The sequence below is a fragment of the Mobula hypostoma genome, chromosome 19 (genome assembly GCF_963921235.1).
Source record: "Mobula hypostoma chromosome 19, sMobHyp1.1, whole genome shotgun sequence".
Classification (NCBI taxonomy): Eukaryota; Metazoa; Chordata; class Chondrichthyes; order Myliobatiformes; family Myliobatidae; genus Mobula; species Mobula hypostoma.
The window spans coordinates 42,789,589-42,806,786 of record NC_086115.1 but is presented as its reverse complement, the minus strand read 5'-3'; the positions used below and the strand labels follow the sequence as shown (position 1 = coordinate 42,806,786).

Genomic DNA, 17,198 nt, shown 5'->3' with positions numbered 1-17,198 from the left:
CATGAAGTGTCAAAGGTTACTACCACTTTTTTGGGATAATGAGGAAGAACGCTGAATATTTGGGGCCACGAGCTTCTCTGCTTACACAGACCTCCTGATCGTAGCAGAACATTGAGAAATTGCTCCAGGGAAGCAGAGAAGCTCATAAGCTCAAATAAGGTATTCAGCATTGGGTCATGCCCAACTTATCTATGTTTATAACCCTGTTGTCCATTCAATGAATGTAATGCATTTCAGAGGATATCAATGAAACATTTTTTTGGTTAGATCCCATATAAATGTATGGGTGTTGAACTTAAGAAAACACCAATCAAATTATACCTGTTTATCCAGTGAGGCGTTAGTGACAAAAGGACTGGCAGAATGGTGCCACGCACAAGAGGTGTCCTCAGTTGAAGAGGATTAGCTGTCCTAAAAGGGCTGGGCTGGACTGAAAGAGCAATGAAGGGAGAATGAGGTTGAGGGGTTGAGGGTTGAGGGGGTTGGGGGAGTGGTGTAACAGAGAGTTTAAAAGCTGGCACAGGTATGTGTGGGACCTGGAGCTGATAATCAGAATACTTGGAAAACCTGGGAAAGGGTAGGGTAGAAGCATTTAGAGCAGCATTACAGGCCATGAGAAATAACTTGATGTGATGATGAATTAAAGCCTCCTTCCTTCACAAGGAAAAACGAAGCCTGGAGCCTGCCTTTCACAAGATGGGTCAGAGGCTGTAGTATGAGTTAGTGTGCTGCCTCTTCTACCAGATAATTGTTGGTAAATGCAATGTTAGCATTCACTTCGAGAGGAATAGAATATAAAAGAAAGTATCTAATGCTGAGGCTTTATAAGGCACTGGTCACTTCACACATGGAGTATTGTGAGCTGTTTTACGCCCCTTATCTAAGAAAGGATGTGCTAGAATTGGAGGTTCATGAGAATGATAACAGGAATGAAAAAGTTAATGTATAAGGAGTGTTTGATGGCTCTGGGTCCGTATTTGCTGGAGTTTACAAGAATGGGGAATCTCACTGCAACGAGCAAAAGTTCCCACTTGCTTCAAAAAGGCACAATTATACCAGTGCCTATGAAGAATAATGGGGGTTGCCTTAATGACTATCGCCCGGTAGCACACACATTGACAGTGATGAAATGCTTTGAGAGGTTGGTTATGATTAGACTGAACTCCTGCCTCAGCAAGGACCTGGACCCATTGCAATTTGCCTATTGCCACAATAGGTCAATGGCAGACGCAATCTCAATGGCTCTCCACACGGCTTTAGACCACCTGGACAACACAATCACCTATGTCAGGATGCTGTTCATCCACTATAGCTCAGCATTTAATACCATCATTCCCACAATCTTGATTGAGAAGTTACAGAACCTGGGCCTCTGTACCTCTCTCTGCAATTGGATCTTCGACTTCCAAACCGGAAGAGCACAGTCTGTGTGGATTGGTGATAACATATCTGCCTCACTGACGATCAACACTGGTACACCGCAGTGGTGTGTGCTTAGCCCACTACTCTACTCTCTATATACACATGACTATGTGGCTAGGCATAGCTCAAATACCACCTATAAATTTGCTGACGATACAACCATTGTTGGTAGAACCTCAGGTGGTGACGAGAGGGTGTACAGGAGTGAGATATGCCAACTAGTGGAATGGTGCCTCAGCAACAACCTGGCACTCAATGTCAGTAAGATGAAAGAGCTGATTGTGGACTTCAGGAAGGGTAAGACGAAGGAGCACATACCAATCCTCACAGAGGGATCAGAAGTGGAGAGAGTGAGCAGCTTTAAGTCCCTCGGTGTCAAGATCTCTGAGGATCTAACCTGGTCCCAACATTTCGATGTAGTCATAAAGAACGCAAGACAGCAGCTATACTTTATTAGGAGTTTGAACAGATCTGGCATGTCAACAAATACACACAGAAACTTCTACAGTTGTACCATGGAGAGCATTCTGATAGGCTGCATCACTGTCTGGTGTGGAGGGGCTACTGCACAGGACTGAAAGAAGCTGCAGAAGGTTGTAAATCTAGTCAGCTCCATCTTGGGCACTAGCCTACAAAGTACCCAGGACATCTTTAGGGAGCGGTGTCTCAGAAAGGCAGCATCCATTATTAAGGACCTCCAGCACCCAGGGCATGCCCTTTTCTCACTGTTACCATCAGGTAGGAGATACAGAAGCCTGAAGGCACACACTCAGCGATTCAGGAACAGTTTCTTCCCCTCTGCCATCCGATTCCTAAATGGACATTGAAGCTTTGGACACTACCTCACTTTCTTTAAATATACAGTATTTCTGTTTTTGAACATTTTTAAAAATCTATTCAATGTATGTAATTGATTTACTTGTTTATTTATTATTATGGTTTATTTTATTTATTATTTCTCTCTCTCTCTCTCTCTCTGCTAGATTATGAATTGCATTGAACTGCTGCTGCTAAGTTAACAAATTTCACGTCACATGCTGGTGATACTAAACCTGATTCTGATTCTGAAATCTATTGAGCATTATAAAGCCTAGATAAAGTGAATGTGAGAGGATGTTTCCCACCGTGGGGTGACTCTAAGACCAGAGAGCAAAACCTCAGAATAGAGGGTTGTCTCTTTAAAACAGACATGAGGAGGTATTTCTTTAGCCAGAGCGTGGTGAATCTGTGGAATTCTTTACCACAGACTTCTGTGGCAGCCAAGTCACTGGATATATTTAAAGTGGAGGTTGATAGCTATTTGACTAGTAAGGGTATCAAAGGTTACGGGGGGGGGGGGGGGCGGGAATCAGAGCAATGGAGTTGGGAAGGAAAATAAGTCAGCCATACATGATGGAATGGCAGAGCAAACTTGGTGTGCTGAATGGCCTAATTCTGCTCCTTTGTGTTATGATTGTACAATGATGCCTCTGTTGCAGTAGTGTTTTGTAGAGGGAAGTTCCTTTAATCAAGAGTCACATTCCAGTTGTTGTTGACTTGTCTCTCATTGCCTGTTTCTCTAATACCTCACCATCTCACCCAGAAGCTAACTGAAGAGAAAAGCACTTTCTCCCAAGTGCTTTGCATGCATTGATACAGCAGCAGAAGAACTATATTCCTTCAACTTCTTTTGTGCATCTTGAATAATTTACTGTCAATGTTCTTGATTCAGTGAGAACCACTACACCATTTTGGCACACATGCTTCCAGTTTTAGCATTGTTCATCTTCTGTGGGGTCACTTCTCATTATTTTCAGACAGATTTTGACAGGCCTGCATCTATTTTCAAGAATTATATTTTACTGAGAATTTGCAGCTGTTTATTTCTGGTCATATCAGTCTTATTAAAGTAGAACCATCTAGTTTTCTAGTCACAAGTGCAATTTCTTGTTAGGAAAGGATTATCCGAGGATTATCGCGGGTCTAATGTGAGGTGATGCTCCTCTGGGTGCAGCACATTTTTTATTATTCCCTCAATTTATAGATTTGGGGATATAAAAATAGAAAAAGCAGATGTCAAAAGCAACAGAATAACACAAAGTTTTGAGTTGCAATCTTTGAAAAAAAAATTCCTTCTCTTCTGTAAAAAAAAATATATACCTTTCAAGCTAATTGATACCAAAGGCTCAATTTTAAAGAGTAAACCATCGATGTTTTGGGCCAAGACCCTTAATCAGTACCTGAGTCCTGATAAAGGGTCCTGGCCCTAAATGTCGACGGTTAACTCTTTTCCATAGATACTGCCTGGCCTGCTGAGTTCCTCCAGCGTTTTGTGTGTGTTGCTTGGATTTCCAGCATCTGCAAATTTTCTCTTGCTCGATTTTAAAACTGTTTTCTTCCAGCAGAGAGCATCACACTATCAGTACTCTGCAGGCACACAGCAGAAGATTTATAGACCAGTCATCTTAATGGAGAAAAAATGATCCACAACTTTCCCAACCAGAGTATCATTCCAGAAACACGGAAGGAACTCTCAACCATGATGCAACTCTGCTTCATTCTTGCCAACTGCCATGTTTGTAAAGGATGTCAAATATCCCAGTGATTGTAGACCAATGAGATAAGTGTGACAGACCATGAAATAGGCTTCGGCAGAATGCTTTCTTTGGCTCTTCCATTTGCCAGTGTTACTTGTTCTTTTACTTCCTTGCCTTAACTTGACCTTATTACCTTATGTACCAATAGAACACAAATCATCAACCTGGAAATTTTGCTGCTGAGAAATTAGATTTTATGGCAAGGGTTCACAGCTTCTTTTTTTAATGACATGGACCCCTACCATTAACTGAGGGGTCCATGAACCCCAGCTTGGGAAGCCCTGCTTTACGGTGTTAATTGGACAGAAGCAGGAAATAGGGTAGAGCCCAGTTATACTTTAATTTCTCCCACTTTTGTACCTGTCCCAACTTTGCTATCATTTTCAGTAGTGGTTCCCACTAAAGATATATCAAAGGTAGGGAACTCGCTCAACCAAAGAAACTGGGAGCAAGCTTCATTTGAACATAGTTCTTTTTATACCTAAAGGAGTTCAACTGGAGTTGAGCACTTCATGGGCAGTTCCTTCCAGGTGTCATTTAACACAGAGTGCACAACCAACGGCTGAAATATGTGTTGCTCCCCAGTCATGAAACTATTAATGAATAGGACACAATTATACAATTACATGAGCACAGTCTAGTTAGCCATCAACACCTCTGCGCTTACTCCCTATAATCGGTCTGGAAGAAATAATAAATTCTGAATAGATGATTGCTACAATTCCTCACTATGGCCACTTTTTAAGCAATACAATCAAATGCTTCTTTGTAGAATGTTATCCAATTTTGTAAGTTCTTTAACTTGGGGCTGGCTTGAAATTCACAACTAAAATTTTGAAACACTTTCAAAGATCATGTACCAGATGTGCAGACTGTTTTGATTAGCACCTACCTTGAGGAAAGATTAAAAACATGCTTTGGGACTCCTTCAGACCTGCGTTTCAGTAGTACCGCTTCCGGACTTAGCAGCTATTTAAATTAAACCTGCCCTTTATAACTGTTTTTGACATATTTATAAACCTGTAACTATCAAATCAATTGACTCTACCTGGAGCTTCTGAAGCCAGACTAATTGGGATAACCAGAGTATCTTAATTAAGGTTGTATCTCCCAAAGCTGATGAGATGTGGGGAAAATAATTAGTTCGGCGGAACTATGAATTATTCATGATTTTAATCCTATGAAGAGTTAGCAACTTTTACCTGCCTAACTTTCTGCTTTATAGTTGAATGTTTATTTAGCCTTCAATAAATAAATTTGATTATTAAGCAATTGAGTCTGATGTCACCCTCCCTCCTTAAGGTCTGCAATCAGAAGACTCAAAAGCCACCTTTCTTTGAAAAAAGGTTGTCCATTCATTATGCTGGGCTTAGCGCTAAATTTACCTTGCTTACTTAACTTGTGCTCATAGAATGCTCTTCAACCAAAGCAGACTTGGACACAGGCAATAATGCCGTAATATGAATTGTGCTCTGTGTGTTTAGGCCCCCTGCTCTACATTCTTTCCACAAGACTGTGTGGCTAACCACAGCCCCAATGCCATATTCAATTTTGCCGATGACACCAGTATCGTTGCCCAATTCAAAGGTGGTGACATATCAGTATATAGGAGGAAAGATTTGTCAACAAATTTAGGCAGCCTGAAAAACCCCTCCACAATTCTGCTTGCAGATATAACTGCCAGGAATAAAACTAGTGGGGAGGGGCAAATAGACAAAGGGAATCATGGAGAGAATAATCTCTATGGACAGTGGAGAGTGGTGGGCCGAGTATGGATGTGTTTTGTGGCAAGGTCCTGTTGAAGATTTTGGAAGTTGTAGAAAATGATGTGTTGGATGTGGAGGCTCTTGCGGTGGTAGGTGATGAGAAGAGCAACTCTATCCCTGTTAAGACAGCAGGAAGATGGGGTGAGGGCAGACGGTCAGGCAATGGAGGAGATATGGGTGAGGGCAGCATCAGTGATTGAGGAAGGGAAACCCCATTCTTTGAAGAAGGCAAATTTGATGGAAGTAACAAGCTCTTCATGGGGGCATGAAGCAGCACCAATGCAGATGTCAATGTAGCGCAGAAAGATTTGGGAAGCAGTACCAGGGACAACTTGAAACATGGACTGTTCCATGTAGCCAGTGAAAAGGCAAGTTCAGCTAGGGCCCATGTGGCTGTCCATGGCTATACTTTGAGTCTGGAGAAAATGGGAGGGGATTGAAGAGAAATGTTGATTATGAGGACTTGTTCCTCCAGACGGATGAAAGTGGCAGTAGAGGGAAACTGGTCAGGTCTGTTGTCGAGAAAGAAGCACAAGCTTTAAGGCCTTATTTATGGGGATATAAATGTACAGAAATGTACTGTATATGCATACACCTCCTTTCCCTTGACACTGTCATGGAGCTGGTGAAGGCTTCAGATTATGGAGTACATTGTAACCAAGTTATGCCTTACGCTGCAAGTTGATCCACAGCCAAGTATTGTAGTGCCAGTAGCACAATTTATCCATTTAATTCTGATATATTGGGCTTGTCCAAGGCAATCACTTGAGACATCTGCAACAGAAACCAAACATCTGTTTGCAGATGTTCAGGCAAGCACTTGATGCCATATTAATTCAAGTAATTTAACCCTCTTCCCAAGTAAATATTGCTGTGGGGGTCCTCACATCAGCTTTAGGTCCCTTATTTATGCTGTGAATTACTTTATATCATTATGTACTTTAAGGCATCAGTTAGTCTTGCAAGACCATGGATCTGCGCCTGGAAAGTCTTCACTCTCCAGGGCGCAGGCCTGGGCCAGGTTGCATGGAAGACCAGCGGTTGCCCATGCTGCAAGTCTCCCCTCTCCACGACACCAATGTTGTCCAACAGCAGGGCATTAGGACCCATACAGCTTGGCACCAGTGTTGTAGCAGAGCACTGTGTGATTAAGTGCCTTGCTCAAAGACACAACACGCTGCCTCGGCTGGGGCTCGAACTCACGACCTTCAGATCACTAGTCAAATGCCTTAACCACTTGGCCACGTGCCCACACATTATGTACTACAATTCGTCTACCGACAGAACTGGTCTACTGATGGTGCCATAGCCATAGCACTACACACCATACTCACTCACCTGGAGAAGAGGGATGCATACGTTAGAATGCTGTTTCTGGATTACAGTTCAGCACTCAACACCATAATTCCCTCCAGGCTTGACAGGAAGCTCAGAGACCTCGGCCTGCACCCCACCTTGTGCAGCTGGATCCTAGACTTCCTATTAGCTCACCGACAGGTGGCAAGGATGGGCTCACTTACCTCTACCCCTCTGACCCTCAACACAGGGTTGTGTCCTGAGTCCCCTTCACTACTTCCTTTACACCCACAACTATGCTGCCACACCCAGCTTCGATCTGCTGATCAAATTCACAGATCACACGACTTTGATTGACCTTATTTCCAGCTGTGATGAGACAGCTTACAGAGGAGAGGGTGACACCCTGACACAGTGGTGCCAGGGTAAAAAACCTGTCCCTCAATGTCCAAAAAACAAAAGAGCTGATTGTGGATTACAGAAAGAACAGAGACAGGCTCACCCTAATCAACATCAGTGGGTCTGCAGCTGACAGAGTGAGTAGTTTCAAGTTCCTCGGTATACACATCACCGAAGATCTCACCTGGACTATATACACTGGCTCTCTGGCAAAAGAAAAGCACAACAGCGTCTCTTCCACCTCAGGTTACTGAAGAAGTTTGGCATGAGCCCCAAAATCCTCAATATCTTCTATAGGGGCACCATCGAGATCATACTGACCACCTGTACCACCTCCTGGTAGGGGAACTGCACCAACCATGATTGCTGGGCACTGCAGAGAGTGGTACGGACTGCCTGGCGCATCTGTGGATGCAAACTTCCCTCTGTTAAGGACATTTATGGCGGGTGCAGAAAGGAGGCCTGGAAGATCATCGGGGACACCAGTCACCCCAACCATAAACTGTCTCTGCTGCTTCCATCTGGCAAGTGGTATCGCAGCATTAAAGCCAGGACCAACAGGCAATGGGACGGTTTCTTTCCACAAGCCATTAGACTTATAAATTCACATGTCTGTACAGCACAATGGAATCGTAATGCCAAGATTTTTACTCCCTCACGTTGTGGGATGATGTAAAATTTAAATAAATTCAAATTCAAGTAACAGATCACAAGTTGGAAGCATGGGTGAATTCCCGCCACAGTAAGGAGCTCTGGAAGGCTGGACCGGTTTCACTGCTTTGCTTAACTTCATACCTATCTCCATTCATTTGGCACAGGTTCAAAAGGCAGATTCCTAAATACAATTGCTAGGAAAATGTTGCATATATGAACTCGATTGTTGGACTTCCAAGGATGATGTGTAGGCAGGAAATCATCAAAGAGACGGACCTTCATGATGGAAGGGATTGGAGACTTAGCTGCACGACACCAAATCTTGTGCAAATCTGTGTGCTGTTCAGCGTTCTCAAAGCAAGACTTTGCATGTTAATGAGATTAAAAGGTTAGATTTACTTGCCACAAGTGCATGGAAACATTGAAACATACAGTGAAATGCATCTTTTGCGCCAAATCAAATCAATGAGGATTGTGTCACCATGCTTCCAGTGCCAACATAACATGCCCATAACTCACTAACCCGAAGTATAGGTATTTGGGATGTGCGAGGAAGCTGGAGCACCTGGAGGAAGCAAGGAAAACATGAAAAATTCCTTACAGGTGGCGATGGGAATTGAACCCATCATTGATCGCTGGCTGGCATTTTAAAGCATGAGCTAACTCTACGCTACAAAAAATGGGGGTTGAGGTAATCAGGCTATTGAGGGTGAGAGGCTAGATAGTCTAAACTAGCAGGAAGAGGGAAAAAGACCTGGGGAAATACAGCTGAGATGCTGCAGAACATATTCGGCTAGCATTAGCAGCCTTAGGGAAATGGGAGAGCAAAGGAAGGAGGGAAAATAGGAGAGTAGTGGAATAGAAGGACAGGAGGAAGCAGAGAAGGGTAGATGGGAAAGGCATTGTTGGCAGGGTGGGTACAGGCAGAGAGGGGATGGGAAGAAGCAGAGTAGGAGAGGCAAAGTTATGGGTGGAAGGGACGGTAGGGAGATAGAGAGAAGGTGGAGAGAAGGAGAGTGAAAGGATTTAGGATTGGTGACAGAATATTCAGTTAAAAGTGCATTAATCTTCATAAATAGCATTGAATTGGAAACAATTAAATTCAGCTCTTGGTACAATCTATGCTTCGACACTCAAATTGGCATCTGTTTAGACAGTAACTTCTGAAGTCACTGGCCAGGAAAAATAGCTTAGAACAGAGAAACATTGTCACACTTCGGTTTACACATTTGGCTGCCAGCTACTTGACTGGAAAGCACAAGACTCTGAAATCTACCTTTGTTTTCAGCAGGGATGGTTAGGGCTACAGCTGTCTGTGAATGAACTGTCGAGGGGTCTGTTCAACAGGGTGCAGTTGACATGACACCCCCACCTATGCTGGACTGCTTACAGCCTTGAGTGTGCCAGGCGTGATGAGGAATCACCAGGGTGTAGGGCTAGAGAGCAGGCATAAGACCATAAGATATAGGAGCAGAAGTAGGCCATTCAGCCCATCGAGTCTGCTCCGTCATTCAGTCGTGGACTGATCCAATTCTTGTGATTTCCTCAAAGAATTGCAGTAGGTTAGTCAGGCAGGATTTTCCTTTGTCCTAGCAAAAACTATCCATAGAGGTCCAGCCATACCCTTGGGTCTAACTAATAGATATGATTTATAATTACAAACCAACTTCTAAAATTGTTCAAGTAATTAGAATATCATAATTGAGTTTTCATAGTTGGTAAAGAATGACCCACAATTCTCCTTCTTACCAAAGAGACCCACAGTTGAATTAGACTAATTAAAATGTTAAATAAAAATCAAATAGATTAACATTCTCAATCTTAAGAACTCTTAAGTTGATTGAAATCTCTTTCCTAATATTAAGCACTAATGCATTGCTTTAGAATCTAATGCAATGCAAATGTTAGATGAAATATGGTACAAAACATAGTGACTTAGGAATTTGTTTACTCTAAATTCAATGCACTAAAACATAATTACCAGTAGATTTTAAAAGTTACTGAAAGGCTGTCACTTTTCATCACAACCAGCGCTAGTATTTTACTTTACCTCATACTGCCTTTCATGAAAGCTGGTGCGGTCTACCAAATATTGACTAAAAGATCAGATTAACTTTAATTGTCACATGTACATTGAAACATACATAGTGAAATGAGTCGTTGCATCGAACCATCGAACGTTGCCAAGCTTCCAGAGCCAGCACAGCATGCTCACAGCTCACTATCCCTGTGGGAGGAAACTGGAGCACCCAGTGAAAGCCCAAGCTATCATGGAGAGAACATACAAACTGCTTACAGGCAGCATTGGGAACTGAACCTTGATCTTACAGCTGGCACTGTAAAGTATTGTAGTAACTGCTATGCTACCGTGCCACCTTCAATGAATGACATTTTTGGGCATTTGCTAGCCAGGGCAGTACGAAATGAAAAGCAAGCTGTTGCCCATGTAGCGGCACAGACGTCACAGGCACCAGCAGCGTCACCTGACATTCCCCATGTCTGTCCCAGCTGCAGTAAGACCATAAGACCATAAGATATAGGAGCAGAATTAGGCCATTCGGCCTGTCGAGTCTGCTCCGCCATTTCGTCATGGCTGATCCATTTTCTCTCTCAGCCCCAATCTCCTGCCTTCCTCCTGTATCCCTACATCCCCAGACTAATCAAGAACCTATCAACCTCTCCTTAAATATACAAAGACTTGGCCTCCATAGTTGCCTATGGCAATGAATTCCACAGATTCACCACTCTCTGGCTAAAGAAGTCCCTCATCTCCATTCTAATTGGACATCCTCTGGTCTTATACTCCCCCACCAAAGGAAATATCCTCACCACATCCATTCTATTGAGGCTGCCCCTGCCATTCTTCTGAATTCATTTGAGCACAGGCCCAGAGCCTACAATCATACAGAATTAGAATCTTGATCGGGGAGGAAAATTGAAACCTAGTATCTCTTGGTTTTAATGCTTCCAGACCAAATATTTAACTTCACCATTTCTGGCCTTTCTACAAAGAGCTTTATAATATTGAATTTCAGTGCAAATGAATTTCCTTTGTCATAAAAACACTATGAAGAAGCCAACCCCAGGTTGAAGGGGCAGCACCTCTATAATTTGATGTCATAGTCTGGATGACAAAGCAGTCACAAAGGATAAACTCCCACAGCCCCGATGATCCTGTGATTTCAGACCCACATGTTCTATATTCTATTGGCTGTTCACTGTTTTCTGTCTGGCTTTAGTTAAATGGAGATCTGTTTTGGCACTTTTCAAAGTTGCTCTGACCTCAGCCCTTAATTATAATAATAAAACACAAACCAACACACAGACAACATCACTGCAATCATAATAAGAGGAAACCAAGGAGAGGGAGTGAGCCACCAGATTTACTAAACAACATGAAATTGCGCTTTTGTGCCCTGGAGGTTAATAAAGGCAAGAGCTGCTGACAGAGCTCATGATGAGTATCCAATATCTTTCCAGCAGTCGGGTGGCAATCACGACTTAATAGTATCCGGTATCAAAGGCTAGCACAATGAAAGCAGCCAGACTTTATGAAGTAGATTGTGTGATTCTCTGGATGTTCCTAGGTGGTAGGGTAACTGCCCACTATGAACTACCTCTCATATACAGGCAAGCAGCAGAGTCTGGGGGAGTTGATAGGCACATGGGGAAAGGAATGGGATTAGTGTAAGTGGGAGCTTGATGATTGATGTGCACTTGATAGGCCAGAGGGCCAGTTCCTGTAGCGATTGACTATAAAATATGCCCCATAGTATTTTGCCATGAATAAAATTGTATATTGCATTACCATAAAAGCACAACATGCTTTTAAGAAGTTACTTCTATTTTTGATGCTTCCAGACCAAATATTTAACTTCACCATTTATGGCCTTTCTACAAAGAGCTTTATAATATTGAATTTCAGTGCAAATGAATTTCCTTTGTCATAAGGCAGTGACACATCAGGCGAGCATCTGGTTCAATTTTATGTGGCTCTTCTAGTTTTCATTGCATGTACTGTAGAAGTCACAACGATAGCTATTCAGCTAAATAGTTCAGGCTACCAACAGAATACTGAATCTCTCATCTTTTCCAGGCAGAATTAATGTTGTCTGGCATGATAATCCTTTTTTATGAATCAGCATGACAAAGCTAATATTTGATGTTCATAAATAAAAGAGATTCTTTAGATGCTGGAAATCCAGAGCAACACACAATATTATTCACTATTTGTGCATATATTAAGTTGGCAATATGAAAGTAACCATTTTTCAAAATAATTAATTTTAATAATAATAAAATAAGAGATTGAATTCCTTAATCATACTAAACTTTAATAATAAATGGAAATAAATCCGTAGTATCCAGGACATTTTCAAGAAGCGATGCCCCAAAAATGGTGTCATTATGAACCCCCATCACCCAGGTCATGCCTTAGAAACATAGAAACGTAGAAAATAGGTGCAGGACTAGGCCATTCGGCCCTTCGAGCCTGCACTGCCATTCAGTACGATCATGGCTGATCATCCAACTCAGAACCCTATACCTGTCTTCTCTCCATACTCCCTGATCCCTTTAGCCACAAGGGCCATATCTAACTCCCTCTTAAATATAGCCAATGAACTGGCCTCAACTGTTTCCTGTGGCAGAGAATTCCACAGATTCACCACTCTCTGTGTGAAGTAGTTTTTCCTCATCTCGGTCCTAAAAGGCTTCCCCTTTATCCTCAAACTGTGACCCCTCGTTCTGGACTTCCCCAACATCGGGAACAATCTTCCTGCATCTAGCCTGTCCAGTCCCTTTAGAATTTTATACATTTCAATCAGATCCCCCCTCAATCTTCTAAATTCCAGAGAGTATAAGCCTAGTCGATCCAGTCTTTCATCATATGAAAGTCCTGCCATGCCAGGAATCAATCTGGTGAACCTTCTTTGTATCTCCTCTACGGCAAGAATGTCTTTCCTCAGATTAGGGGACCAAAACTGCACACAATACTCTAGGTGTGGTCTCACCAAGGCCTTATACAGCTGCAATAGTACCTCCCTGCTCCTGTACTCGAATCCTCTTGCTATGAATGCCAGCATACCATTCGCCTTTTTCACTGCCTGCTGTACCTGCATGCCCACTTTCAATGACTGGTGTATAATGACACCCAGGTCTCGTCGCACCTCCCCTTTTCCTAATCGGCTGCCATTCAGATAATAATCTGTTTTCCTGTTCTTGCCACCAAAGTGGATATTCTCACATTTATCCACATTAAATTGCATCTGCCATGAATCCCCCCACTCACCTAACCTATCCAAGTCTCCCTGCATCCCCTTAGCATCCTCCTCACAGCTAACACTGCCGCCCAGCTTTGTGTCATCCGCAAACTTGGAGATGCTGCATTTAATTTCCTCATTTGCACACTAATTTTCTGTGTGGGACCTTATCAAAAGCCTTTTGAAAATCCAAATATACCACATTCACTGGTTCTCCCCTATCCACTCTACTAGTTACGTCCTCAAAAAATTCTATGAGATTCGTCAGACATGATTTTTCTTTCACAAATCCATGCTGGCTTTGTCCGATGATTTCACCGCTTTCCAAATGTGTTGTTATCACATCTTTGATAACTGACTCTAGCATTTTCCCCACCACCGATGTCAGGCTTACCGGTCTATAATTCCCCGGTTTCCCTCTCCCTCCTTTTTTAAAAAGCGGGGTTTCATTAGCCACCCTTCAATCCTCAGGAACTACTCCAGAATCTAAAGAAAAATTATCACTAATGCGTCCACTATTTCTTGGGCTACTTCCTTAAGCACTCTGGGATGCAGACCATCTGGCCCTGGAGATTTATCTGTCTTCAATCCCTTCAATTTACCTAACACCACTTCCCTACTAACATGTATTTCCCTCATTTCCTCCATCTCACTAGACCCTCGGTCCCCTACTATTTCCGGAAGATTATTTATGTCCTCCTTAGTGAAGACAGAACCAAAATAGTTATTCAATTGTTCTGCCATGTCCTTGTTCCCCATGATCAATTCACCTGTTTCTGACTGTACATTTGTCTTAACCAATCTTTTTCTTTTCACATATCTATAAAAGCTTTTACAGTCAGTTTTTATGTTCCCTTCCAGCTTTCTCTCATAATCTTTTTTCCCTTTCCTAATTTTGCCCTTTGTCCTCCTCTGCTGGACTCTGAATTTCTCCCAGTCCTCAGGTGTGCCGCTTTTTCTGGCTAATTTGTATGTTTCTTCTTTGGAATTGATACTATCCCTAATTTCCCTTGTCAGCCACGGGTGCACTACCTTCCCTGGTTTATTCTTTTGCCAAACTGGGATGAACAATTGTCGTAGTTCATCCATGAGACCTTTAAATGCTTGCCATTGCATATCCACCATCAACCCTTTAAGTATCATTTGCCAGTCTATCTTAGCTAACTCACATCTCATACCTTCAAAGTTACCCTTCTTTAAGTTCAGAACCCTTGCTTCTGAATTAACTATATGACTCTCCATCTTAATGAAGAATTCCACCGTATTATGGTCACTACTACCCAAGGGGCCTTGCACGACAAGATTGCTAATGAACCCTTCCTCATTCTCAATACCCAGTCCAGAATGGCCTGCTCTCTAGTTGGTTCCTCGACATGTTGGTTCAGAAAACTACCCCGTATACATTCAAAGAAATCCTCTTCCTCAGCATCCTTACCAATTTGGTTTCCCCAATCTATATGTAGATTGAAGTCACCCATTATAACTGCTGTTCCTTTATTGCACGCATTTCTAATTTCCTGTTTAATGCCATCCCCAACCTCACTACTACTGTTAGGTGGCCTGTACACAACTCCCACCAGCGTTTTATGCCCCTTAGTGTTACGCAGCTCTACCCATATCGATTCCACATCCTCCCGGCTAATGTCCTTCCTTTCTATTGCGTTAATCTCCTCTCTAATCAGCAACGCCACCCCACCTCCTTTTCTTTCATGTCTATCCCTCCTGAATATTGAATATCCCTGAATGTTGATCTCCCATCCTTGGTCACCCTGGAGCCATGTCTCTGTGATCCCAACTATATCATATTCATTAATAACTATCTGCACATTCAATTCATCCACCTTGTTACAAGTGCTCCACACAAAGCCTTCAGGCTTGCTTTTATGTCACTCTTAGTCCTCATACAATTATGTTGAAAAGTGGCCCTTTTTGATTTTTGCCCTGGATTTGCCAGCCTGCCACTTTTATTATTCACCTTATTACTTTTTGCTTCTACCCTCATTTTACACCCCTCTGTCTCTCTGCACTTGTTCCCATCCTCCTGCCACATTAGTTAAAATTCTCCTGAACAACAGTAGCAAACACTCCCCCTAGGACATTGGTTCCAGTCCAGCCCAGGTGCAGACCGGCCTTGTTCTCACTGTTACCATCTGGAAGGAGGTACAGAAGCCTGAAGATACACACTCAATGATTCAGGAACAGCTTCTTCCCCTCTGTCATCCGATTTCTGAATGGACTTTGAACCATGAACACTACCCCACTACTCCTTCATTTCCGCTTTTGCTCTACTTGTTTAAATATTTGATATATACCTACTTACTGTAATTCACAGCTTTTTTTCTATTATTACGTATTGCATTGTATTGCTGCCACATAACAAGAAATTTCACAACATAAGCCAGTAATATTAAACCTAGTTCTGATGTGATTTTTTTTTGTCTTAACAATAAGTAATTTTGTTACAGTAAGACATGTTGTCATAATGGTTCGTGCAATTACCAGTCAATATCGCCTGCAACTAAAATGAGTGACAGGAATGAAAGTTGAATCAGTTGTAAATGTGTCCAATCATTACACCAAAATATAATATTTACAATGCAAACAATATGTAAGAGTTTCATTCATCCCTTCATTATATTGTTAACCTTAATCTGCTGATGACCATTCCCATTTGGCCCGAGAAGGACCAAAGACCCCAGACCCATCCACCTTTTGGTGCCTCTTACTACTGAGTGGTATCTTCAGACTTGGTTGCTTATTTCTGCTTACCAATAAAATGTTTGCCTCACTTTATACCATTTTAGTGTCAATCCCAGACGTATGATATAATGCTATAGACTCAGAAATATCTTGAGGAAGTTGCATTATATCCCTCTTTGTCCTCCTCTGTACTAGTTAAGCAGGCACTAACTAGCCAGAGCAAGGGTGCTCTGATTCTTTCTGATTGTTGATCCTTCTATCAGCAGTCAATCAGTAAACCAATGACATTGAACCCACTGAAGGATTCAATATATTGTTGGGTGCGCATAAGATGGGGACAAAACTTCTTTGTCATTAACGTAGTTATTCACTCAATCTAGATATCATATTCCTCTGGATACAAATCCCACGATTGAAATTCCAGAACTGCATGTGATGCACCGGGTTACATTAAGTATACACGGCAAAAATGTAAGCCCTTTAGCCCATTTGTCTATGCTATATTACTGCTTTACTCGTTTTACACTCTTTTATCTAACACCATCAGAATATTATTCTACTCCTTTCTGTCTCAAATGTTTCAACAGCATATAAATAATGTCTTAAGGTCATTTCCTTGCTTCTTTATTGAATGATGCTCAATATAAACACCTTATTATGCTTGTTTACTCTAGCAGTATGCAAATGTGTCTTAGAATTTGCCAGCAAAGCACGTAGATATCATCATCACTATTATGAAAGTCATTTTAGCTAATCAAGTCTTACCTTTCTTAACAAAGTAACAACTTCCTTTGTCCAAGTACAGGAGTATTGTACACTGACTGTACTGAATAACTGAATGAGGGATTCAACTGTAATACTAGAATGGATATCATATGGTCTCTAAAAATTAAAAAAAACATATTGTCAGTGAACTAGAATATGGCCACCATCAATAACATCTACCAAAAAGTGCAGAAGTTGGAGAACAATATACCCATCCTCGAAGAAGTTCATAAGCAGTGACTCCCAGTGACCACCAATCAACCTCAAATGAGTATCCTGTTCCACCGTTGACAAAGGAGTGGAAGATCTCCGGAGCTACAAACAGCAAAAATGAATTGAAGTTACAAAATAAATTCACT

At 42.0% G+C, this 17,198-nt stretch overlaps 1 protein-coding gene across 3 annotated transcripts in view; it reads right to left on the bottom strand.

The window, feature by feature from the left end:
• The window catches only part of LOC134358999 (serine/threonine-protein kinase 32C), a 269,000-nt gene that overhangs the window by 12,842 nt on the left and 238,960 nt on the right, over positions 1-17,198 (bottom strand). For all 3 annotated transcript variants that reach the window (XM_063071768.1, XM_063071769.1, XM_063071770.1), the window contains exons 7-8: positions 17,051-17,154; positions 16,840-16,956 (exon numbers count right to left, since the gene is read on the bottom strand). In XM_063071768.1, the coding sequence (XP_062927838.1) occupies positions 16,840-16,956; positions 17,051-17,154 (221 nt within the window). The remainder of the gene's footprint in view (positions 1-16,839; positions 16,957-17,050; positions 17,155-17,198) is intronic.